Here is a 24,229-nt window from a genome sequence, read left to right as displayed (position 1 = left end):
CCGTTGACCTTTATTTGGACCTGTTTTTATTATTAGTATTATTATTATAACAATATTCAGTAGATAGTTGAAGGGTAAATAATAATGAACTTACACGTTTTTCTTGAGGCATCAGTACTGACAATTTGCCAAATCGTACATGAAATGGAGAACATGCCAGGTCGCCATCTTGTTGTTCCACAACCACAATGTCAATAGCACCGGATAATGTAGCGGGATTAATCTCGTTGTAAAAGTTGTGCACCGAAGTAAACAAACTTCCTAGTTTACCAACGTATTCCATTGATTATGTCGTATTATGTTTGTTCAAGTTAAAGAGAGAAAAAGAAGAGAAACCAGAAACAAAACAAAAAAGTGATTATTGTCTCGTTTTTTTTTTGGCATGTGACGACGAGAGTGCGTACAGACTGTATTTAAGATCCGATTAAACATTAATGATGACCACATTTTTAATGCGTTTATGAGAGATACGCTCGATCAATAGATATGGCCTACTAGTAAAGTAATCATACTGATATCTTGTCTTACAGGAATGTTTAACAATGTCTGATTATATAAAGCTGGCTCTATTTCTTCTTCTAAATGTTTGTTCAAATTATTTCTAATTCGCCTAGAAAAACCTTTCGCAGTTAGTGTCGGCTCTGTAAAAGGTTATGTGCTTATGAAATAGGAGGAAACATACAGTCTAACACCTCTCTTTATTTTCTGCCGAGTTATTTGACAATTTTTTGCTAGTACGAGAGAATGACATTTTACGCAAATAAAGTTTAGATTACATGAACGTTAGTTTAGCAAAAGTTTGTTTTTTCCAATAAACGTAGGCATAAAAATGATCCATTACTTCATCAAGCGTCTTGTGAGTGAGTTTAAATGCTTTTAACACGAAATATAAGCTCAAGATATGAAATATTATAGTATCTAAGTAGTAGTATCAACTCTCGCTGTCCATTGTCAATGATACTACTTTAATCAAGTATCTATGGAACGTTTCTCTTGAGCTGGATGCTATCTCTGGTTGAATTGCCAGATACTTGGTAATAAGTTTAAGTCTGTTGTGACACCTGTTTTGATAGCATTTAAGCGCTATCTTTATGTCTGTTGTGAGGCCAATACTTATCGTAAACGACGCTTAGTCTTCTGCATCATATAAAAAAAGTCAAAATTCTACTAAAAAAAGGTAATAACCGTATATGCAGGATGTCTTCACTCTATGTATACTCCAAATTTTCTTAGTGGGAATTGATACGCGTGATTTACGTCAGAATGAGATAATTTACTATACAAATGGTCTTATTGTTTGTTGCCTTAATCTTAAAAAAGAAATAGCTGCTTATAAGACGATGCATACACTCCATTTACATAATTCAATTGTCCACTTACTCAATACCCGTATCGGCCATGACGTAGCAACCTAAATCATTAAAAAAAACAATACAATCATGCGTCACGTGGCTTGACAAAGCGATGCAAGATCCAGACATCCATGACGCCAGCTAAACGCCAAATGATGAATGTGAATATAAGCAAAAATGAAAGTAATGATATTAATAACGATTTAGTTCATATTTGAAAAATTAACTGTGTGATCTGTCTAGCATGAAATAGCGTGTAACCATTCGTATATTGCTTCAATCTATACATCTAAATTAAAGGGAACTCATAGACATATGCTTTCAAGGGTAGACAATTAACACTAATGTATTTTTTTTTCTTTGTACGCTGATGCACACTGATTTATGAACCAGTTTGTTTTTTATAGATATTTATATATTTTTAGTTGGTAAACTCGTTTTTGGCATGTGAAAAAGAGGCAGGATATTCAAGCACCGATTTAAACATTGACAATGACCACATTCTGGATACGTTCACCACGATACAGTAACGAGATCACGGCCTGAGGATCGAGGTCGATGGGAGGCAAAGGGTGCACTTGAAATGTAGCCAAAGGTTTCTTTCTTGTTTTTAATAGGGATAAAGTATCCTGATGGCTGATGATCATACTAGGGATTCTGACGGGTGTTTTTGCAGTACCCACAATACGAATATCGCCATGTTGGTTGTTCAAGAAAATAACAGCTTTGGCACCTGCCTTTTGAGCATGCAAAACTTTTTCTATAAAGGTACATTGACCTCCGCGACTGACCAGTAAGATCTTATTTTTAATAATCTTGCTGTCTTTACGAGAGTAAGGGTCACAGCCATAAAGTTTCTTGAGATCATGAAAGAGATAGACATCACCGTGATCGATAGTTGTAAAGGGAGGACCGAAATCAGAGCGAATACCTAGGTACTCATATGAAAATTCATGGTCGCTGGTTTTGATACTGATTTCATGCTGAGAATTTAAATAGTTGCGAATCCGTGTGGTGAGTTTAGGTTGTGTAACGGGTAACTGAAATAAATCCGAGTTGCTGGACATGTAAGGGTGTAATGCACTCATAGGTATCTTCAACGTTTCATTGACCTTTAAACTTTTTATTTTCATTTAATAACATATTTCTTTTTATTTTCATGTAGTCTTTTTTTTTTTTTTTACCTAATATTTGGATGAACTGGGTGGTGGAGGGGAATAAAAGAAAGAAAAAAAAATGTCAAAAGTCTTATGTACAAAAAGATGGGATGAAAAGGTAAGTGTTGTGTAAGAGAGGTAGAAAAGAAAAAAAGAAATGGGAAATATGGTGTGCGTGGTATATAAAAATTTAAAGAAAAACTAACCTCCTTTGACGAACAAACCATCATTTTTAGACCCCACTGCAAAATCCACACGTAATCCAGAAAGTGATTTCACAAGGTATCCACCCAACAAATCCATAAATGTGTTTGACTTGGTGCGTGTAGCATCATAATCGTTGTAACCAAAAGATAAGCTAAAAGATTTCGAAGCAGTGATAGGGGACTCACAATAACCATGTGAGGACAGGGGTAAAGGTTCGGATACTGTATATCCAACAATATCGGACGCATAATCTGTTTGTGGTTGATAAGGGATGGATGTCATGTCTAAATCTCCAGGCACAGAAATCGGGTGCCAATGGCTCGGGTTATAACGTTGACATGTACCAGAAGGTGTGGTCTGGATTGAGACAATTGATTTGGGTTTCTCTTCTGATTTCTTGAGGTATTTGCCTGGTAAAGGCAAAATATGTCCCTCTGTGGTAAATACAAAATTCGAATCCATCTTGTTGATCGCATGATCTAAAATTTAAAACATGTTAGTAAAAATATAATATATTCCCATATAACACACAAAGCTTGCCTGCATCAAATAACAAGTAAAGGTATTTTAATGTTTCGCTCAACATGAAACTCTCCATGCGATCTTCCAATCGACCTGTTTGAACATCGCCGATGGATGCAAACCCACAAGGAACACGCGTTCGATTGTTCAAATCTTCTACCACCATTTCACCTACCTGCAGGTAGAAGGGATCCTTGGTGGCAAGATAAAGGTGGTAGGTGGATTCAATAAATTCGGGGCGCAAGGGATAATAAGGTAAATCAATTGCCTTGTGGTAAAAATCAAATCGTTCGGGAAGAGCATGATAGCGTTTCCAGATATTATAATAAACAAGATGTCCCTTGATGGCAGCATCAATATCGCCATGCAAGACTTGGAGTCCTGGAAAGAACGCACTAAGACTATCAACCCAATAAGACATGAGAGAACCTGTACTCATGTGGACGTTGCGATAGAGATAGCCTGATGTATCACGCACATAGAGTAATAAAGCCTTGTAGGCTTGATCAAACATGTCTTTATACTCTTGTTCGCCAAACAAAACATAGGCCTTCAACATGTATTCAAAAACAGAATCGATACCAGCTCCTGTGGAAGAGGCTGTATGGATCCAATTACCTGTTTGAATATCAATGACGTTACCTAATAAGTGAATATTGGATCGTCGTGCCCAGACGGCTTTAAGCGCTTTTTTGGCAGCGTTTTCGTAAGCGGGGTTACCCGTTAATCGACTCAGGACACCAAACTCCAGGATCAGGCTACCAGCACCTGCTGTACAAGTCTCTGTGGTTTCTGTAGGTGGCACGCCTCTACGTAAATTCACCTGTCAGAGAAAATATTTGTTTAGTATTTACTACGTAGAAATACGTATATATATATATTTACTCTGGGAAAGGGAATGCCGGTCTTTGTGGATTTGAAGGCGGGCATAAGACGGTCCGCCAGATTTTGGGCCATGTGTAATAATTGGCCATTGTAGCCTTTTATGGTATGATTGAATGCGGGCTCAGTGGCAAACATATGAGCTGAAAGCTAGAATAAGAAAAGCGTGTGAGCAAAATGTTAATCTAGGCAATTTTTTTCAAAAAAAAAAAAAAGGGTGCGTACCAAACCACCTAGAGCACGGATATTCAATTCAAAGACCTGAACCTTATTATCGTTGTGGAAAGAAACGGTGTCAATCACCCGTTGTACGGCTTCTTCGAATTGTGCTTGTGTACCCAAGATCTAAATAAGAAGATGTTATTTTATCATGATCGATGTGAAGTGCGCCATTCCTCCCTTTCTCTTCCTCTACTCACTTACGGCAAGAGTATCAAGTGTATCCACCAATGTTAGCGAATAGTCTCCCAAAACGTCATTGACGTTGATATTGGATCTATTTTTATGTGTGGGAGTGTGTTAATGGCTGTTGTTATGTGTGTGTGCGTGTGTGCGTGGGATTGGTTAACGTACGGGTTGACTTGATCGCTACCTCTGCCGCTGCATTCAAAAGGGTTGAGCTATTTACAAAGTCAGAATAACAGAAATCAAGCTATAAGTATAGTCTTGTTACCTCATCTTCTGGAAACGCATGTTCATAGTAATTGTTCCATCCGTGGTCGAACATTTCCTACAAAAGATTATTGAATACGATGCGTTGTATGTGATTGTTGTTAATATCTTATTACTTTGGTCAAATCTCTAAAAAAAAAAAGAAAAGCGTTAATACAAAAGTAAAGATGGTGAAGAGAGAGCACATTACTTGAGTTCAAGACGTCTCTTCTCTGTCATGGCAAGACATGTCTGGACCCAAAAGAGAAAAACCAAGACAATGCTTGTCTGCTTAATACCATTCAAGTTATTAAGCATAAGAGTAAAGTTTTACACAAAGAAGAAAAGAAAGAGAGAAAATAAGGTACAGTTTTTTTTTTATTTATTTATTTAGTTCAGTAGAGGGGGAAAAACTTAATTCCGTTTAAATGTTTAAACCAATAGCGATTAAAGTGACCAACATGCAACTAGAGACAATGGTTAAGGTATTTGCTCCACTGGTGGGAGAAGCAGCGGCAGGACTGATAGAACCAACAGGTCTGGGAGGAACCAATGAAGTGATGCTACTGACAGGGCCACTGACTGCTGTAGAGCTACCGGAAGGAGCAGCAGTGCCGCTGGTGAGAGCAGTGGCATTAGGAACACTAACTGAGCTGCTCTCGCAGACAGCCTTCTTACTACCAGGACAGCAAACATCATCAATAATCTTACAGGTCTTTTCACAGTGAGTGGGGCAGACAGGGTCGACTGCTCGTGCAGACAAAGTGATAGGTGCACATACAACCATAGGACAGATAACGCCTGGAGGAGGTACAGGTGTGATCACAGATGGTGAGCCAGAAGTTGTGGTGGTGGGTTCGGCAGCACTGGCAACACCAGCTAAAACGGCTACAACTGCAAAGTATTGAAATTTCATCTTTTGTATAGAAAAAGTTTTTTTATTGGAGAAAAGAAAAAGAGAAAAAGGGAATTCAATTGTAGCGTTTATAATTGCTAAATGACTGTTACACATGGGTGTACAACAGTCAATGAATCAAAAAATAGTTGCTAATAGCTAAAAAAAATTAAGAAACGAATTTATGCAATCTATTGTGGTCCCATATATTAATTAAATAGAAACAATCGACTGTCCTACTGTAACACGCTTTTTAATCCCCTCACATTTTTGCTTGTTCTGTTTAAATTTGCCTTTTTGAGTTAACCAACTCTTTTATTAAAAATCGCCAATTTGAACTTTGATCACTCCCTCGCCACCTTTTTTGACTGTTTCAAAAGCAGCCAATGTATCTTTCAATGCAAATTTATGAGAAACAAGTCCCTCGGTAGGTATTTTTCCTTCACTAATCATGGCAATAGCCTTTGGGTGAACATGGCTATACCGAAAATTACCTAAAACGTCAATTTCGCGTGTCGAAATCAAGTCAATAGGCATCATACATTGGCTAGTTCCCATACCAATGAGCATGACCACTCCTCCTCTACGTGCTAAATACATGGATAATCCCACGCTACTTTCAATCCCTGTACATTCAAACACGGCGTCAATTTTCTCGGCATAGTCTCCTAGATGCTTTTCTACATATGCTTGTGCCCATGCCAATGAAGTCTCGGTCGGAGGCTTAAGTGGTAACAATACGGTTTTGATGGTCGGTAAGTAGGACGTGGCAAAGCTGAGTCGATTGGAATTGATATCAAAGAGGACACATTGTGTAGCACCTTGCGCATAGGCAGCAGCAGCAACAAGGAGGCCAATAGGACCCGCACCAATTACAGCTACACAAGAGCCTACTTTTACTGTGTTTGTACGACCTACCGCATGAACGGCTACAGCCAATGGTTCGATCAATGCGCCTTGTTCATATGACATATTGTCTGGCAATCTACAATAGTATAAACATTTGAATACAAGAATGACGTGCCAGTATTGACTTCTTACTTGTGGCATAAATCTGCAGGGAAACACACATATTCTCGTAACAAACCTTGATTAGGGCCTTGGAAAAGCGAAGAAGAAAACTTCATAGTAGGGCATAGATTATACCTGCCTTCTTCACAGCGTTGACAATAGTGACATGATTTGCCTGGCTCGATGACAACACGATCACCAACGGAAAGCTGAGCGACTTTGGAACCTACTTTGGTAACGATGCCAGAGGACTCGTGACCAAGAATCATTGGGTTTGAACGTTCTAAAACACGCGTGCCTTTAAAAAGGTATATGGCTGAGTTCGGATTATTTGCTGAGTATACGCTTTACGAAATAGTTACCTATTTTGCCTTGATGATAGTAGTGCAAATCAGACCCACAGATACCTAAATAGTTTTTCGTGTTAGATCAAAATATATATATATATATCTGTAAAAACGTGAATATACCAGTGGCTCGGATATTGATTTGAACCTCTGTGCGATAAAGAAATGTGGGGTTAAAAAAGTGCGTCATTTGGGGTTAAAGTTTTATTTTTTCAGGTACAAACCATCCTCGTTAGGCTCTTCTATGGCTGTTTGTTCCTGCATAAACTGTGAATATAATATATTTTATCTTACAGGAATATTCCTTGAATATTACCATACGAAGATCACCTGGTGCATAAAGTACAGCAGATAAGTTACTTGCAACTGTCATTGATATATATAAAAACTAAAAATTATGTGTGTGAAAAAAGAGAGGTTTTGAAAAAAGTTAATTTGCTTTTTGTAAAGAAAAATAAAATCGCAAAAAAGGAGAATTAAGACAAAAATATTCCGGAAGGGGAACAAAAAGCATTATTTAAACGTCATGTGTGTACAAAAAAACAAATACTTCTGTTCTTTGTATTGATATACTTTTATTCAATGAGTAATCAGTTGTTTTCTTTGGATGGAAAAGTAGCCGCTATTTCAGGATGTACGCGAGGTCTTGGTAAATGTATGGCTTTGGCACTTGCTGAGGCAGGAGCAGGTAATGTAGGAAGGCTTCAAATTTGTCTACTGATACTGACGTGTAAAGCAGACGTGTGTTTGTTACAACGAAATGTGGAAGACAAAAGTGTTTATGATTTAATTGTTTCTATGGGTCGTCAATGTGAAGTGATATATCTTGATATCAGTATTCAGTCCACTTTACAACCTGCTATTGATCAAGTCATTCGTAGATTTTCAAGAATCGATATTCTTGTTAACAGTGCAGGTATTCAAAAAAGAAGACCGTAAAGTATACTTTCTCTTTTAAACACACAAAAGTATTGGTTCTGACTCTCATAAAAAGTGCAGTTGATTTTCTGGAGGAAGATTGGGACACGGTAATGCAGTGCAACTTGAAATCCGTTTGGACCTTATCGCAGGCAGCCGGGAAACGCATGGTTGCACAACGCTCGGGTAAAATCATTAACATTGCCAGTCTGTTGAGTTTTCAAGGCGGGATTACGGTACCTGCTTATTCCGCGGCTAAAGGTGGCGTTGCCTTATTAACAAAAGCACTTTCCAATGAATGGTCACAACATAACGTGAACGTCAACGCAATTGCTCCTGGTAATGTTTGATTTATTTTGTGTGGGAATACAGCTGGGATTGCTCATTTGTTTTGAATAGGTTATATTGCCACCGATATGAATACAGCGTTACTTGAGGATGAAGAGAGAAGTAAGCAAATCTTGGGTCGTATTCCTGCAAATCGATGGGGGTCTCCTGATGACTTTAAGGGTCCAGTTGTCTTCTTGGCAAGTCAGGCTAGTAATTATGTAAATGGCGAGATCTTGGTGGTTGACGGTGGCTGGATGGGTAAGACAGCTATTTTCAGTTTTTTTCAGTTTTTTGTTTTTTTGTAATTGTTTTAAATTTTGTTCTCTTATAGGAAGATAAAGTAAGGACATACGTTTTATTAGTAAACAGTAGTTCCGTTATTATTTTAATTGTGTCACTAGTGTGACAAGTGTTTATGAGAAAACTATTTGTATGTCTTATTTATTTGACATCTATGTTTATAGAAAAATGCGCATTGAGCTTTTATTTAGCGTGACTTTAAAAAATTAACATGTCGGGTGATAATCGTTGGAGTTTCCTATTTGACCTCCATAAACACCAATGCACAGAGATTGAATGCTTTCAACAGCGTACTGTGTTTGTATGGTGTTGATGTCTGCGAACGTGCACACAGTGCAGAGCTGTTGATCCAAGCTACAATTTTTTAATTCACCACCAAATGTTACACAAGAGGTGTCGTCCATGATTGATATATTGCATTGATCCGAATACCTTGTAGTTACCACACATGTCAAGCCGTTTTCAGCGACCGCAAACACTGGTAGTATAAAAACATAAGCGGCAAATATCCAGTATAAAAGTTTCATGATGTTTTGTTTTTGGTAAAATGAGTAAAAAGGAGTTTAAAGGGCTCAGCTATTTATGTAATTTTTTAAGAAAATGCCATACCAAGGGCAAACAAACTATCACATAAAAGCTTATATCTCTTAGGCACCCCTATTTAATAACATTACTAAATTAAAAAGCTTTTTGATATCTTTATTATCAAGTACGCTTAAACATATCAGTTTTTTTTTATCACTTAAAAATCGTAAAATATATATCAAATTGACAATAAAAGCATATGGAAGGAGTCATAAGAATTAAATAATATTTACACTACAATTATGCATAGAAAAGAAAAGTACAACATAAGCTGCTTCTGCTTTTTATTAAACTTGAGCAATTCTACTTAAGACATTCATACATATATATAAGTTTAAGGGCAGGGTTTGATTGTATTGTTGTACACTTCAACGTTTCCTCTAAAACCATTACACCATGTCGTGATACTTTTCTTTCCTTCTGCAAACATGGTATTTTCGGAATCTTCAAAAGAACATACAGAGCACTGGTAGGTAATAGATCCTGGAGTTTCGCATTCCTCCATGGTTCCTCTATAATTGGGGCATCCTGACATTTCAATGGTTCTCATATAGCATTGCTTGGTTGTGCCTTTATCTAATAATCAAGCAATCTTTACAGGAGTAGCAGCAAAGACGGCGGGGATTAATGTACCAAAGATAATAATGACAGATGAAAGCCTCATAGATGATTATATTGTTATATAAACGAGTTTGATAAAGAAAGGTACTTATAATCAAATTTCGGAATGATATCCAGCCTTAATAAAGTTTGGAGTGTCTGCCTCAATTAACGCGATCTCCAAGGTGCATGTTTTTATCTTTGCTTAAACAAGTCTAATATGCAGCTTGTAATAAACCAATACAATGTCTTTATAAATCAACATTGGAGAATTTTGTTACTCCTCATAACCTAACCTAGATCTGCTACATATTTTCTTAACCACTCCTCATGAAGGTTAGTTTAGGGGTGTTGATCCCTTTAGCCAATCCCTTTACAGAAAGAGAAAAAATGGATCTATACCTTACTTAACAAGTCCTGTAAGACTGTCTGCGCCGATTTGAAGAATCTCTTTTTTTATGTATTCAAATATCACAAAGAGCATTTTAAATTTTTTTACTTACACCAAGTATTTCAAATTACCCACCTCCAAAAAAAAAAAAAAAAAAAAAAAAAAAAACCCTGTTCGTATAAAAAATCTCTTGTGAAGCTATCGCGAACAGAGTAATCTTTGATATCTTGCACAAAATTTTCCAAGAAAATTGCTGCAGAAAGAAGGAAGTAGCGTGGTACTAGAATACAAGCCCAAGGCATCGGATTCGTCTACAAATCAAAACATTACAAGCATCTCATATTTTCCTCCAGATTTACCCTATTCAGACGTATCTCATCATCTTTGGAATGCTTATTTGAATACTGAAAATAAATTTTGTATAACTGTTGTAATAATAATATCAACATAAATAGTTAAAAGAGGAAATTGTTTCTTTTCTACAATTTGTGTAGATAACCGATTCTCCCAAGAATATATAGTCATATTTCTCCTTATAATCCAAATAAGTGCAATAGGATAATTATTAAAAGACACATCCTTTTTTTTTTGTAACCTAAGAGCATTTAATAATGGAAATCATGATACTTGAAAATTTTAAAGCAATTCATTTTAAAAAACCCCTGAAAGAATTTTCCAGATGCACGTCATGTTGAGACTGGGCATGCATTATTTAGAATATGAAGCCTTAATCTATAATGCATATACATATTATAGTATGGGCCATTGTTATTTTAACATTATAACAATCAAATAATACTTTTTCATAATTACGTGACAGTTTAGGTTAGCGCCTGGTATTATAAGGACATGCAAATTAATCAAACTGAATGATATAAAGTAAAACCATCCCGTAACATTTCTTATATATTGAAAGATTCATATAATATCTAGCTTTTGAGCTTGAGTTATTGCACATTTATAAATTCACAATACATCTAAAATTAGAACAAAGAACGGACACACTTGTCCTTTGAAATTACAAATGTTTTTTCCAGGTACCCTTTTCGGATAGAGTAACAATATACACTGTATTGATTATGTATATTAACATCTATATAAAAGGGTCATTATTTATATCTTATTTTAGGCCTCAGTATTACTTAGCCCTTCAAAATGTTTGCAGTAGACTGGATTTCTAAAGCCTTACCGATTAGTAATTTTTTTATGACAAAATAATGAAAATGTAACTATTACTTATCTTAATTAGGTCGGGCAAAACCCAAAATTTTGGTTCTGGGTTTGGATAATTCAGGAAAAACCACACTTTTAATCATACTAAATCGCACAAGTCCTCTTCTAGCAACTTCTTTAGGACCTCTTGTCACAATTCCTACACTTAGTCCTTGTAAGTGAGTTACAGACTTTGTTTAATATACTATCTATATTGATTTGTCCAAGCATCAACGGAGTTTTTAATAGGAGATACTGTCTGTGACGGGTATGATATAGGAGGTTATCTTCCTAACAGAACATGTTGGGCACAATATACGTATGACGTTTCAGGAGTTATATTTTGTGTAGACGCGTCTGATCCTGATAAATTTGATACGGCTAAGTTTGAATTGGACAAACTTCTTGTGAACGAAAATTTGGACGGCGTTCCAATTTTGGTCTTTGGAACTAAAGTTGATGCGCCAAAATCAGTCAATGAGGAAAGACTCATGCAAGCATTGAATATTGGATATACTCTTAAAAAGGTAAAATTATTAAAAGACTAAACAGTATATAATACTAGATGTGTTAATATTGTTTAATAGGGGACAGCTGTAGCCATTACCAATGTTAGTAGACCGATAGAGGTATTCATGTGCTCGATGCTTAGTAAAAGAGGGATCGAGAGTGGAATGCTTTGGCTATCTCAGTTTATAAATAAATAACAACCACAATTTAAAAAAAGATTTATAAACTATACAATACGACTTTGTATTTACCCATCATCTAAAATCTCATCAAATTAAGTATTAAATATTAAATTGTCTTTCAAAACATGATTAATTATATTAAATCGTCAATACTAAATCGAAACAATGAGTTTGAGCTATTATCACCGAACCAGCTATCAGTCAGAAGTTTTAGTAGGGAATATGAGCGAGTGTACATGTATTATGTGTCGTCTTAGACCTCTTGTTCTCCAATTACATAGTGAGTCTTACATAAAGTTATATAACTCTCTAGACCTCTTTCAAATTAAAATCTGACAATTTATTTTGAAGAACTTTGTTTCTTCTTGGCCATCTCACTAAAATAACTTAACTAATAAATTCTCTTGAAAGTAATATCTAAATTCTGAAGGCCAATAACAGTGACACCATATGAGATTGGGCCATTTTTATGGATAGAATTTTCCGGTGTTTTCCAAATGAATTTGCGTACTACAAAAAACAAAAAATACTCAATACTTGATACCAAATACAATTCATTCAAGTAACTACTTACATAGCATTGCAAGAAATACACGCTGCTCATTTAAACTAAAATTCATACCGATACACTGTCTAGCCCCATTGCCAAAAGGGGTCCAGGCCATACTTTCTGCTCGGGAAGCTTCGCCATCTTCGGCGAATCTGTCAGGATCAAAAATGTGTCCGTCCTTCCAATTTTGTTCTGAATGTTGAACATTGAAAATGTTGACTGTGAGTGGTGTTCCTTTTGGGATAAATTTACCAGAAAGCTCAGTGTCTTCAGTAGCATAGCGAGGAAAAACTCTAGGCGTAGGTCCATTGATACGGAGGGTTTCCTTTATGACCTGGTTAATGTAAACCATTTCTTTAGTCTGCTCGACAGTGGGTAATATATCGTATTTTCCATCACCCAAGACACGAATGGCTTCTTCTCTAGCTTTTTGTTGGATGTCCTAATAGACTTGCGTAAATTAAGATAGATTTTGAAATGTTCGCTCAATATTACCTGGTTTTGAGCCAAATGATGAACTGCAAACGATAAAGCGCCTGCAGTTGTATCATGACCTACAATTATCAAGCAGAATATTATGTTTTAAAAAAAAGAATAATTCCTATCATTAATACCTTTTACCAGCCAAAAAGAATACACAGAACGTACTCTAATACTTTTGTAAGTTATAAACTTCATAAATTATGTCCTCAATAGTACTACCTTTAGTTCCTCATCAGTTAAGCCTCCTTCTTGTAAATCTTCACTTTCAATCATTAGAGTCAATAAATCTTTTTCGTTGTCTTCCAGTGCATTGTTTTGCAAGCCGTTCTTGATAGCTTCTCTCTTTTTGAAAATAACTTCATCCAGCATTTCTAAAAAGCTGTCCATTTCTTTATGAAGCTGGACTCTTTTAGGAAACATCCAACGCAACTTGGTGTCAAAAATTGGAAAGTAAAAGAATTTAGAATCACGAAGACCCTCACTAATTTTATCATATCTGCAAGCCCATTCGCTATTACGATCCTTGATAGCATTGAAGTCGAAATCTATAAATCATTTAGCCAACATATCTTATCTAACTCTTCATGGTCTTTACCAAAGCCTGCTTTTCCAATAGCATCAAGAGTCCATCGATGCAATAAATCGGATACATCAACTGTGTCACCCATAGTTTCCATCACGTCGAACATGTCTTGTGTCAATCTACCAAACAGTTTGACGGGCATAGAACGATGGAAGGCTGGATTGGCTATTTTTCTTTGGGTTTTCCACTGATGACCATTGAGAACCAGCATATTAGGCCCACCAACAAATTTTGCCCCAAGTGTTTCTTTATGTTCGTCTTTGGGTAAAATCTTTGGGAACAAATCTATTTTGCTTTTTTAGTCAATGTTTGTGTGACAAACAAAGTGGTTCCTACCGCTTTTTAAAAAGACACGCCTAGCATCTACTGCATTTGAAATTTGCACCGTCCATCCAATTCTTGTTTGTTCCTAGAATTTGTCTTTAAATACAAGATATAGATGTATATATAATTATATTGTACCAAAAAAATTGGATGCTTCTTTTTATCCACCTCAGGAAGATGAACCCTGTATAATCGGTTCCAAATGGGCTCCCTCATTATTGTCGACTTGATGAGATCCAAATAACTAATGTAAGGGATATGACGAAGGTTTCTTGGAGGTTTCAACAAGCTGTCTGTGATCATGTAAATCAATGATAGTACAACAGCAATGCTAATGGAAATTACTTTATTCTTCTTTGTTAGTCGGGGAACAATTTCTCTATTATATAACATCAGAGCATTGTTCAATGGTATTTCCAAGAAGGAGTTCTGCAACATGATAGATTTTAATATAAGTAATTGAAAAAAGAAATACGATACTGAACTTTCCCCCTTTATATACTCCTTGATGGATAATCTCTCGGAAAAACAAATGGAGTCACAAGAGCCTTCTGCATGAAATGATGTACATATAGTATGTAAGGTTATTAGTCTGGGACTTACGATCAACTGAAATGCAATTGCAAATGTCGGATAACGGTTAAACACTTACCGACTTATTGCCGGCGAAACAAATTATAAAGTATATGACCTGAATGAAGTGAATATCGGTAACTGATGGTTAAATGATCCCCAACATATTGCCTATGATAAAGGAGAAATCCAAGTTAAACAATTATGTCAGCACATTAATTGAAACACTTTTAATCTCTGCTTGATTTCATGACAATAATAAAGTTAAAAATACAAATTTTCATCTTCTTATGGCATAGTCCTGAAATTATTACACAATATATGACGTTTTTAAGTACATCTTAGTGTTCGTTAACCACAACAAGTTGATGATCAAAACGCTTTTGAAATTTACAAAATTTCAAGCTTCAAATAGCTCTGAATTTAATGCACAAATGAAAAATAATAACAACAACAGAAATGAGTAAATAAACACAAAATGTAGAAAACAGCTGAAATTTATAGGTATTTATTATAAAGTTGGTTGCATCGTATCGTCTAGGGATTGTATCAAATAACCAACTTAGATTCGATAAACTACGACTGGATCAAACGATTATAATAATTTATGGATTTAACTATCCAAACAGTAATAATCGTTTCACCCCCCCCCCCAGTGACGATAGTCACCCATATATAAAACAACCGGCAAGTCCAAGTAACTTTACACCAATAATTTAGATGAAGCTGATGTTTATTAAATCATGTAAACACTATCGGATCATTCTAAACAACCAGACAAATAAAGGAAACAAACTACTAAGCCAAGGTAAACAATAAATATTTGAAAATGTATAAAAATGTCGCCAGATTTGGAACTGACGAGAGACAATGATTAAATAAATCATAGTCATATATTAATATAAAAAAAAGTTAACTACTTCATATTTATTATTACGCGGCCGGTAAAGTATCAGGTGCAGTTGAAACAGCTGAAAGTTCGATAATCCTTGTTGAAGATCACCCTATATGCACCCACGCAAGCGAATAAGAGCATGCAGGCATTTTGGTTGGAATGATCTTCACAGGCTATTTATTTAAGCTTATAGCCCCCTAATGGCATTCCTGCGACTTGAACACCGAAACAATATTACGCTACTTACTCGTATAAAAACTCATACCAATGCACTGCCTTGTCCTATGTAAAGTAAGAGTCCAAGTTTACTATTCGTTTCCTCGACAGCTCTTTTAGGATGAGGTTTGTTATAAATCATTTATCCAATTCAGCATATTAGCGCAAGACTATGAAATGCATAATATATCCCAAAAAATTATTTTTGAGGCTGTTCTCTGTCAGTAAACGGTTTATTAAGAGAAAGTAGTATAAGAATAATAGTGAAAATGAAAATAATAATAATAACGCTTAGTATATACACAAGTTAAAGCTCAAATGCATGACTATTTTTTCTGCACTGAGTTCATGGCAACGGCCAAACTTTCAACGATACATCGAACAATCCTTATATCTTCGTAGTCAGGATGAGTTGTCTCCGTATGCTTTTCCAGGTCTAAGTGAATAAGGTTAAACTTTGTTTGCCGGTTTTCTAATACTACTATAAAGTTACCAGCTAGTAATAGGCCATATCTTGTGATACGCTGTATAGGGATGATGAGATAATCTTGTAAAGTAAATCGACGAGTCTCTTTTTTCAAGGCGAGTTTCTATTAACCGAGAAAAAATAAATATCTGTTATATTAAGGGCTTGTGCTGTATATATTACCTCTGCATAAAGAGCGTAAGCCTTTTTATTTAAACGCATGTCCAATGTTTTCTTGTTTGTTTTGTAATCCAATGCACATCTTAAGAAGACAACCATATACTCCACCATGCTACGTAAGATCAAACCCATATTCACATTGTTTAGACTGGTTTGGCAGTCAGGATCTGCAATATCCTCTTGACTGATATTACCGTCGGACCTTTCCATTTGATCGTTTCGTACACGAATGATGAGGGTGGAAGAAAAGCGCATAAGATCTTGTAAGTTTGAGAATGCATCGATATCAGCAGCCCTGGTTACATCGCTATTTCTTTCGACAGCCAGTTGAAGAGGGTCATAAAACATCTGTGGAGGAGCATCAGTTGATCTAGAACAGTCATGTGTATTTATAGTAAAAAAACTTACTACTTTGGTATAATTTAGTTGATTCCAGAAATTAATTTCGGTCGTATAAAATTCTCTCAGGATGAATTTTCTGGTCAGAAAGTAACGCTCAGCTTTTTCAGGCGACTTTTAAAAAAAGGGTTAATATGTTTTTGTAAATTAGTTTAATAATAATATAAAAAAAAGTACTTACTGGGTTTTCCCGCGGTAGTGATTTGGTGGTGTTTAAAGAAATTAGTAGTTGAGTTTGCCATACGTTCAATGCTTTTAGTTCTATTTTGGGGTTCACTTTGCGCAAAAGTTTACATGTCCTTGGCTTGATTGATTTGAAATCCAAGACAACATCATCTGAGTTTGGAGCCGATACAATAAAGAGGGGTTTAAAATCATCTAGACAGGGTGATATCGGCGATGGAGGAGGTATGGAAGAAGTTGATGAAGTGGATGATGAAGCGGACGGTGTAACCGTATAGCCATCAGTTGAAACTCCTCTTCGTAAAACGGGTCTTCCAAAAGAGAATAATTTAGTCTGTTTTTTAAGGATTTCGTTATCTTCGTAATTTGGACAGCTTTGACGACGCACGATTCTATCATTAAGCGAGGGTATAATTGGTGGTTCGATAATGTCAAAGTTGAAGCCAGAGCTTCTTTTACTGATGGTGGGTGTATTAGGAGTACTATTGACATCATTACCGAGGGGGGCATCATTGGATGACCACGCCAAGTTAAATAGGAGTTGTGGCGGAGGTTCAGGAGGTTCCACTAGGCCAGCTTTTAACCCACCATAGCCTGCTCGTGGTGGGGTAGATGCTTGCCTCTTCAGTGTGATACGAGGTAGTTGAAACCACTTCTTTCTGTTTGTCAACTGCTGTCGGATCAACCCTTTACTGCTGCTCTCACAATCCGCTCTAGGTAACATGATGCTTTCGTGGCCAGCACTTGCCGATCTTTTATGATTGTGTAACTTTTCTTCCGTTCCCTTGGCTTCCACATTAAACAAAAAAGACGTCGAGTATCTTTGTGTGCCTCCTGGCAACCGGTTACTACGTTTTGGCTCTTTTTTAGCTGTGTCGATCTCTAGAAGCCGAAACTTCTTTTCTGCTGCTTCCATGTTTCTTGCCTAAAAGGAGGTTGATGCCTTGTATTTATTGATATCTTTCCAGTTTCAGTTTCACTGATAAGTCACACCAAAGAAAAAAATTATAATAATAAAAAAAACCGGGAAAAAATAATTACAGGATTTGGAGTATAAAAAGATGGAAAATTGAAAAAACAAAAACAAAAACGTCAAAATCCTCAATTTGCGGGACAGTCACGGAATTCAGACACCTTTTTTCTCATTTGCAAGGTTTATTTCTCTTTATTTTCTTCATTGCCCTCAATGTCAAACATTCTCAGACGCACTCTTTTACAAACCAAGTCTCTTGTGCGTGTCAATGCACCCATCAGAACTAATGTTTGTGCTGCTATCAAACCTTCCAACTTGATGGCTAAAAGAAGTAATTTATGATTATCTAACCCATGCACCTCCCCCACATATTGACTGTCTTGTAGCATTCTTCGTTAGCGCACCAAAGTTCGACAGAATTTCTGAGGCTGAGGAATACGTCAAGACTGGCGCAGAATATATGGAAAAGGGATCTCTCGATATGGTAACTACCAAACTAGCCCCTGAAAAAAAAGTCTTTATTTTATTGACACCAATAGCTTAGGCCATGACCAGCTTCCACAAAAGTGTCCAGTCCGCACCAAGTGGTGCTGGCTATTTCAACATTGGTGTTTGCTACTTTCAAATGGGTACATATTAAAACGGAATAATGAACTTTTATAAAATTACTCATCTATCGTTTACTTAGGCAAGCATAAGGATGCTATTAAAGCATTCAACCGCTCATTAGAATACACCCCTCATTCAGCTGATGCCCATACCAACATTGCATCCTGTTACTTAATGTTAAAAGATACACAAAATGCTGTCAAACATTTAGAGCAAGCATCCAACTTTAACCCCTTGGATGGCGAAGTGCAATACAACCTTGCCTGTGTTTATGAAGCCGTTCAAAGATTAGACGATGCAAAGACTAGATTTGAAAGAGCCGCTTTATTAGGCATCGATAGAGCCGAAACTGCTTTGGAAAAGTTGAAGAAGAAGATGTAAAAAAAAAAAAAATCAAATAAATAATTTATCTTGAACCACCAATATGAACGGATCGTAATACTCTATCGTTGGCGGAAAGTGTTTAGTATCACACATTATCACACAACTAGTTTTTCTCTTTCTTACCTCGCAACATTCTCCATTTCTTTACGTCTCATTCTTTCCTTCTGACTGAGAACAGCATTAACAGGTAAAGGTGTACGCAAAAGCCTAAGATGGGTTTGAGTATAATTATTTCTGTCAAAACCACGGTGCGGCACTTACTTTTCAAATATGACAATCACATCACGTCCATTCAGTCGATTGTATTTACGATTTCTAACTTGTGGGGTCAAATATTCTTCAGGCTTATCGCAAATAATTGTCAGATCGAGCAATTGACGTAACTCCACAAAGGTGTCCATGACAGTAGGATCACCCAAATTACGCACGAAATCTTCCATAAATCTCACATCGATATCAAAGTTACTTAATGCAATTTCTGTAATATTTCGTTGATCTGGATCCAACAATAATCCCTTCATAGATTGACTGAGATGCTCCAAAGCGTCAAAATACAGCAGACTTTTGATGGTTTCTGGCAAGTTCAATAACGCCGCATTGGTGACATTTGTCAAAAATGTAACCAAATCCTGTAAATTGGGACTGGGCTGTGTTTGAATTTCTTCCGATTCCCTTTTTTGTAAATTTGCAGGAAAGTTGAGAACAATTGAAACTTTTTTTTTTTTTTGTATTTAGAACTTACCAATCGTATTCGAAAAGCTCCAAAAATTCATCAAGTTTGGAGTTGACCAATTCAAAAATACGCTTCTCTGCTTTTCTACGGGTATCATGGAAAGTAGAAGTAGCTTTCAAATGAATGTGACCAGATCGATGAAAGGACCGAGTCTCCATTAGTAACATCTCGAAATCGGGACACGTTGATTCAAAATATTCAATATTGATAATAATTTGCACGATTTGAGACAAATTAGTCGATTGTAGCTTCTTTAACAGAATCGCATTGACTTTTTGGATCAATAAGCTATCCACAGCCTATTACGAAAGTCGGTCAGGCTCACTTCCGTGTTAAATGGATTGTAGTTCTTACCTTTTTCAATATGTCATCCATTTCTCCGTGTGTCTGACTGAATCCCTCAGCAAATTGATAAAATTGGTGCACAAAGAAACTGACATCACGACAACAGGTAGGAAATACTTTAGAGAAGGGTAATCGAAGCGGGAATCCATATCGTTTGATAAATTCACGGTCAGGTCGGAATCGGGTATATTGCATGACTTCCTTTAACTCGTCATCATTTTCAACTGTCATAGGCATGCATTCATCTTCTTGCACAATCTAAATTACCAATTTCTAAGTCATTTACGTGTCTGTAAAATCCTGCTTTAGTCCCTACCTTTTCAAATACTTCACTATACTGGTTGATCAAAAGTTCTGAATATCTTTGGAAAAGAGTCAACAATGTCTCCTGTAAAGGTTTTACAGAATAATCAAATCCTTCCAACGTCTGGATAAAGATCAAGAGGGAGAATTTAATGCGCAAGAACAACTCTGGATCACTGCATCCCTTTAGACTTTCAGACACCACCAGAATAACTTTTCCTGTAACCATCTCCCATAATCCATCCACCTCTGCCTGACTTCTGAACTCGGTAGTGTTGTGTAAAATCATATGCTCAATAATAAAGAAACCCACAATATCTTGAAGTAAGGTTTCAAATGTTGTAAGGTTTCCATCTCGTAAGTTGATAGGCGTGGATAAAGCTAAATTGGCTTGTGCCTGCATGAAAAAAAAAAAGGTCAATCTCAACTAATATCTCGTTACCATGTGTGGCTGAAACCTACTCTTCTATCTTCTGAGTAGGATGTTTTGAACTCATTTCGTTTACCCAATGTTTCATATACATGAATACATCGATAAAGAGGCTCAAAATCAATATTAACTTCATCCAATATGCTAGCTGTTTACAGTTTATAAGATACATATTCGCTCGCGTTTCTCTTTTTCATAACATACTTTCCAATCCTTCATTTACCACCATTTCTATAGCGGAATTGACTTGGTGATGTTGGAGGTTTTTCAGCTTGGGGTTTTCTGTAGTCTTTGATCTCCATCTGTCTTGTCTCTCTTGCATCCGTTGCATAGCTAGATTACCGATCTCCCGAGATATCTCACGCACTCTAGTTGCCCCGCCAATATTGTTAGCTAAAAAGATGCAGACGTGCCTTATCATTCATTACCTTGCTAGCCATTCTTTTAATTCAACTGTAACAGTGCTTTTAATTGTATTTTGCATGATTGGCACATCTTGACTTAGCATTTTTGTAAAGGTGTATTCTGTGGTCTGTCCCAAACGGTCATTTTCCAATGTCTCCAATGTCTGTTTATCGAGAATTTAGTCATGCATGTACGCCTAAAATTATTTATGGATTTTTACCTTTAGTGCGGAATAATATATCTTTTTATCCAACAATTCGTTTACTTTATTGGCTGATTCCAGGACGATGAGACTGGATTGAAGTGCTTCAATAGCATCCTCCACATTTTGTTGCACTTTTCGGGCATTTGTCAACTCTCGTTTCTGCAAGGAAGTTGTTAGCGAACGATAGAAAAGTATTAGCTAATATTTACCCTTTCTGCCCATCGTGTGCCTCGAGATTGAAGAGTCTCATTCACATCAGCGAGCTTTCTTCGTAACTCAACTGAGCCTTGTCTTACTTTTAATAGTTGATCGACGGCATGAACGAATTCCTAAAAATGATGTCAATTACTTTTAAAGTAAAGCTTTGGAAGAACGCTTTACTTGATAATGAGAATTACACATGCGTTCAATTTCACCATCTTTTTTTCGAATGAGAGCATCTAAGGCTTCCAAAAAGGACGCCTGTTTTCCTGTTTCTGTAATATTTTTGATTACAGGTCCCAATTGTTCTAAACTTTCAGAGTCATCTAAAGTAGCAGAAAAGGTCAATTCCAAACCACTGGCAAATACGCTTGTGTCGTTCATGTTGGCCTTTTCCATAGACCTTGCTAGCTTTCCAAGCTCTGTATCATTGGATGTTGCAGGCATTATAAGAAAAAGAACGCCAAAAAGAAAGAGAGAGAAAAAAAGGGGTGTGAGAGGAAGGAAGAGAGAAAATATAAGTAGTCGGGAATGGAATCATTCACTTTTTGTAATGATGGTTGCACGAATCCATTGACCTTTGCTTTATTACCGTCTTAACTTAAGCTTTAATGTTGTTGTAAATTTGATAAGCACGAAATAATGATGTACATGTATGCAACAAACAACCGTTTTTTTTATTATTAATTATTATTATTATTTCAACAATTGTTTGATGTGGAACTTGCTACCGTTGCTCCTCCTTTACTTTGACACCAGCTATCGATAGACGATTTATAGATGCCTCTTCCGATTTCGTCTCTTGTCTCACAAGCTCTGCAATTCTGTCCAGAGCCATCGCAATTTATGGGAGCCCCGAATTTAAGACAGCTTGTTTGTTCGAACCCTGCTATTAGGCACTTTTGATTAACATCTTCACATAGCAATTGCATGATTTCATCACCACAAACCACAGTTATCAAAAGAATCAGGGCAAAAATAAGTTTCATTTTTTTTTTTTTTTTTTTTTTTTTTTTGGGGGATAAGGAGAAAAAATTAAAAAAGAAAAACTTGGTTGCGTCGGTTTTTTTTTTTCTTTTAAAGCTTTGGTGCCTAGATACATGTGTCACGAATGTACTTTTATGGTATATATGTATAAAATTCGATCAAAGAAAGCCTTCTTTCTTCTTTTTTAATTAAATATAAAGGAACAATGATGAAAGGAAATACTAACTATGACGAGTATGTGTGACAAAACGTGGCTAAAAAATTATTACATAAAGGTGCTTCAACTAAACTATGTTAAACAAACCAAATTATAAACACAGCAGAAAAAAAAAAACGCGTGAGAAAAACTCCTACGAAAAAAAACCCTGCTCTATATGTTCAGCAATGAAGGGAAAATATTTTTTAGCTATATCTGATCTACAAATATACCCCTCCTTCTGCTTAGATTACTATATCTGATATTTATTGTACAGCGTATATAGATAAAGCTTGTTTTTTCCGTTACCAGGCAAAATCGGGTAAACACACATGAATCGTGTAGTTTTATGAATAAATAAATAAATTAAATGGTTTATTAAAGTTAAATTTAAGCATACAACTATGAGGTGTAATTTACAGATTACAAGCACGCAATTTAGATACAGTGACTACCATACCGCCTTTGTCTGAACACCATTTATTCATTGCATCACCATATATAACGTCACCTTCCGCAGTCTTTGACTGGCAGCCACCACATCTTCTGCTGTAACCTCCTAGACAGTTAAGCAACATACCAAAGGATGGACAAGGAGTAGTTTCAAACCCATGGATCATACACTGCCCCGATTGATCATTGCCGACACAATAGTATGTCGTGGTCTCGTCTTCCTGTGCAGACACATAGGCAACAAAAGCAAAGGACATGAATATTAAAGAAGAGAATTTCATATTGATTTAGTAAAGTTTTGCAATTGCTTGATTTTTTTTTTTTTGTTCCATTCAAATGAGAATTCGATTTGCTTATATATATCCGCGATTGAACAGACAATCAAAGAATACTTATGCAAAGGTCTGTTTTTGCACTCTTTGGGCAATATATATTAATGCAAGATTATAAGTCACCGATTTTATTGTTTAATTTTATTCTTCTTGACTTTATCTGCCATTTCATTTTAAGAGGACATCGGGTAGATTATTCCGGAATTGATTCTCTTTGTTCATATATTTCACCAAAATGTATAGACAACTTTTTTTATGACTGTCAAAACGATGCGTAATTTATAGTTCAATCTCAAAATATTCATTATCTATAATAAAATTAGTTTTGTAGACGAACCATGCAATGAAAATCATAGCATAAGTAATAAATAAAAACCCTGATTTTACGATATATGAATGAAATCATATACATTTGTTGAATTACTTTCTTAGATGTAACATGTAAACCTTAAAAAAAATAAAGGCATGACAAGTGTTCCGGAATGAATGTCACTCAATAACACAATCTCAACAAAACATTGTGCCTGACAATTTTTTTTTATCTGACGATTTCCCGTTTTGGGGGTCGGGTGAAAGGATACACATATTTAAAATTAAGATCTCGACCCCAATTTTCGATTTTCCTGAAACGTTACATGATTAATTCTATACCAAATATCTATATGACTTGGGACGTTTTCCTGCTTGGAGAAGTCGTCAGAAATTATTATTTGACTATGTGACACGATCGATTGAAAAAAAAAAGGCGGTGTATGCTATGCTATTTTAT

The 24,229-nt window shown here is 36.1% G+C and overlaps 12 protein-coding genes across 12 annotated transcripts; 3 read left to right on the top strand and 9 right to left on the bottom strand.

Moving 5' to 3' along the window:
• Positions 1-1,831: 1,831 nt before the first annotated feature.
• On the bottom strand, positions 1,832-2,419 carry EV154DRAFT_414409 (uncharacterized protein; the record flags this gene model as incomplete). The annotated part of the gene is made up of 1 exon (XM_051595611.1): positions 1,832-2,419. The coding sequence occupies one exon, from the start codon at positions 2,417-2,419 to the stop codon at positions 1,832-1,834; it is 588 nt and encodes a 195-aa protein (XP_051461348.1).
• Positions 2,420-2,466: 47 nt separating this feature from the next.
• On the bottom strand, positions 2,467-5,114 carry EV154DRAFT_497418 (glycoside hydrolase). The gene is made up of 9 exons (XM_051600269.1): positions 4,983-5,114; positions 4,909-4,921; positions 4,794-4,850; positions 4,694-4,740; positions 4,544-4,616; positions 4,346-4,465; positions 4,124-4,270; positions 3,257-4,061; positions 2,467-3,195 (listed from the first exon to the last, which is right to left on the bottom strand). Exons 1-9 carry the CDS (start codon positions 5,087-5,089, stop codon positions 2,711-2,713), a joined length of 1,854 nt encoding a protein of 617 aa, XP_051461347.1. The 5' UTR covers positions 5,090-5,114; the 3' UTR covers positions 2,467-2,710.
• Positions 5,115-5,195: 81 nt separating this feature from the next.
• Positions 5,196-5,687, bottom strand: EV154DRAFT_478034 (uncharacterized protein; the record flags this gene model as incomplete). The annotated part of the gene is made up of 1 exon (XM_051598152.1): positions 5,196-5,687. One exon carries the CDS (start codon positions 5,685-5,687, stop codon positions 5,196-5,198), a length of 492 nt encoding a protein of 163 aa, XP_051461346.1.
• A 196-nt stretch (positions 5,688-5,883) lies between these two features.
• EV154DRAFT_60640 (GroES-like protein) lies at positions 5,884-7,501 on the bottom strand. Its single transcript, XM_051607536.1, has 6 exons — positions 7,341-7,501; positions 7,249-7,282; positions 7,148-7,174; positions 7,040-7,084; positions 6,708-6,975; positions 5,884-6,651 (listed from the first exon to the last, which is right to left on the bottom strand). The coding sequence occupies exons 1-6, from the start codon at positions 7,395-7,397 to the stop codon at positions 5,985-5,987; spliced, it is 1,098 nt and encodes a 365-aa protein (XP_051461345.1). The 5' UTR covers positions 7,398-7,501; the 3' UTR covers positions 5,884-5,984.
• Positions 7,494-8,678, top strand: EV154DRAFT_60680 (2-deoxy-D-gluconate 3-dehydrogenase). The gene is made up of 4 exons (XM_051607564.1): positions 7,494-7,712; positions 7,764-7,959; positions 8,019-8,281; positions 8,342-8,678. Exons 1-4 carry the CDS (start codon positions 7,607-7,609, stop codon positions 8,575-8,577), a joined length of 801 nt encoding a protein of 266 aa, XP_051461344.1. The 5' UTR covers positions 7,494-7,606; the 3' UTR covers positions 8,578-8,678.
• On the bottom strand, positions 8,679-9,224 carry EV154DRAFT_60681 (uncharacterized protein). Its single transcript, XM_051607566.1, has one exon. It carries the CDS (start codon positions 9,097-9,099, stop codon positions 8,779-8,781), a length of 321 nt encoding a protein of 106 aa, XP_051461343.1. The 5' UTR covers positions 9,100-9,224; the 3' UTR covers positions 8,679-8,778.
• A 2,079-nt stretch (positions 9,225-11,303) lies between these two features.
• On the top strand, positions 11,304-12,067 carry EV154DRAFT_478031 (small COPII coat GTPase SAR1; the record flags this gene model as incomplete). Its single annotated transcript, XM_051598151.1, has 4 exons — positions 11,304-11,343; positions 11,398-11,535; positions 11,589-11,887; positions 11,948-12,067. 4 exons carry the CDS (start codon positions 11,304-11,306, stop codon positions 12,065-12,067), a joined length of 597 nt encoding a protein of 198 aa, XP_051461342.1.
• Positions 12,068-12,179: 112 nt separating this feature from the next.
• EV154DRAFT_497410 (cytochrome P-450 cyp509A1) lies at positions 12,180-14,438 on the bottom strand. Its single transcript, XM_051600268.1, has 9 exons — positions 14,338-14,438; positions 14,131-14,285; positions 14,005-14,077; positions 13,681-13,953; positions 13,305-13,630; positions 13,224-13,251; positions 13,098-13,156; positions 12,627-13,044; positions 12,180-12,562 (listed from the first exon to the last, which is right to left on the bottom strand). The coding sequence occupies exons 2-9, from the start codon at positions 14,206-14,208 to the stop codon at positions 12,444-12,446; spliced, it is 1,374 nt and encodes a 457-aa protein (XP_051461341.1). The 5' UTR covers positions 14,209-14,285; positions 14,338-14,438; the 3' UTR covers positions 12,180-12,443.
• A 1,440-nt stretch (positions 14,439-15,878) lies between these two features.
• EV154DRAFT_497407 (Dbl homology domain-containing protein) lies at positions 15,879-17,964 on the bottom strand. Its single transcript, XM_051600267.1, has 5 exons — positions 16,903-17,964; positions 16,731-16,835; positions 16,326-16,670; positions 16,170-16,266; positions 15,879-16,112 (listed from the first exon to the last, which is right to left on the bottom strand). Exons 1-5 carry the CDS (start codon positions 17,818-17,820, stop codon positions 16,003-16,005), a joined length of 1,575 nt encoding a protein of 524 aa, XP_051461340.1. The 5' UTR covers positions 17,821-17,964; the 3' UTR covers positions 15,879-16,002.
• A 126-nt stretch (positions 17,965-18,090) lies between these two features.
• On the top strand, positions 18,091-18,867 carry EV154DRAFT_478028 (uncharacterized protein; the record flags this gene model as incomplete). The annotated part of the gene is made up of 4 exons (XM_051598150.1): positions 18,091-18,208; positions 18,264-18,361; positions 18,422-18,506; positions 18,566-18,867. The coding sequence occupies 4 exons, from the start codon at positions 18,091-18,093 to the stop codon at positions 18,865-18,867; spliced, it is 603 nt and encodes a 200-aa protein (XP_051461339.1).
• A 741-nt stretch (positions 18,868-19,608) lies between these two features.
• Positions 19,609-21,939, bottom strand: EV154DRAFT_414230 (exocyst complex subunit Sec15-like-domain-containing protein; the record flags this gene model as incomplete). The annotated part of the gene is made up of 9 exons (XM_051595601.1): positions 19,609-19,902; positions 19,958-20,206; positions 20,265-20,648; positions 20,714-20,811; positions 20,886-21,049; positions 21,110-21,249; positions 21,307-21,450; positions 21,501-21,620; positions 21,673-21,939. The coding sequence occupies 9 exons, from the start codon at positions 21,937-21,939 to the stop codon at positions 19,609-19,611; spliced, it is 1,860 nt and encodes a 619-aa protein (XP_051461338.1).
• Positions 21,940-23,029: 1,090 nt separating this feature from the next.
• EV154DRAFT_497399 (uncharacterized protein) lies at positions 23,030-23,812 on the bottom strand. The gene has a single exon (XM_051600266.1). It carries the CDS (start codon positions 23,407-23,409, stop codon positions 23,092-23,094), a length of 318 nt encoding a protein of 105 aa, XP_051461337.1. The 5' UTR covers positions 23,410-23,812; the 3' UTR covers positions 23,030-23,091.
• Between the last annotated feature and the right edge of the window lie 417 nt (positions 23,813-24,229).

This window comes from Mucor mucedo (genome assembly GCF_025094135.1).
Source record: "Mucor mucedo strain NRRL 3635 chromosome Unknown EV154scaffold_14, whole genome shotgun sequence".
Lineage (NCBI taxonomy): Eukaryota > Fungi > Mucoromycota > Mucoromycetes > Mucorales > Mucoraceae > Mucor > Mucor mucedo.
The sequence above is the reverse complement of the archived record's forward strand: the minus strand, read 5'-3'. Positions and strand labels throughout refer to the sequence as shown.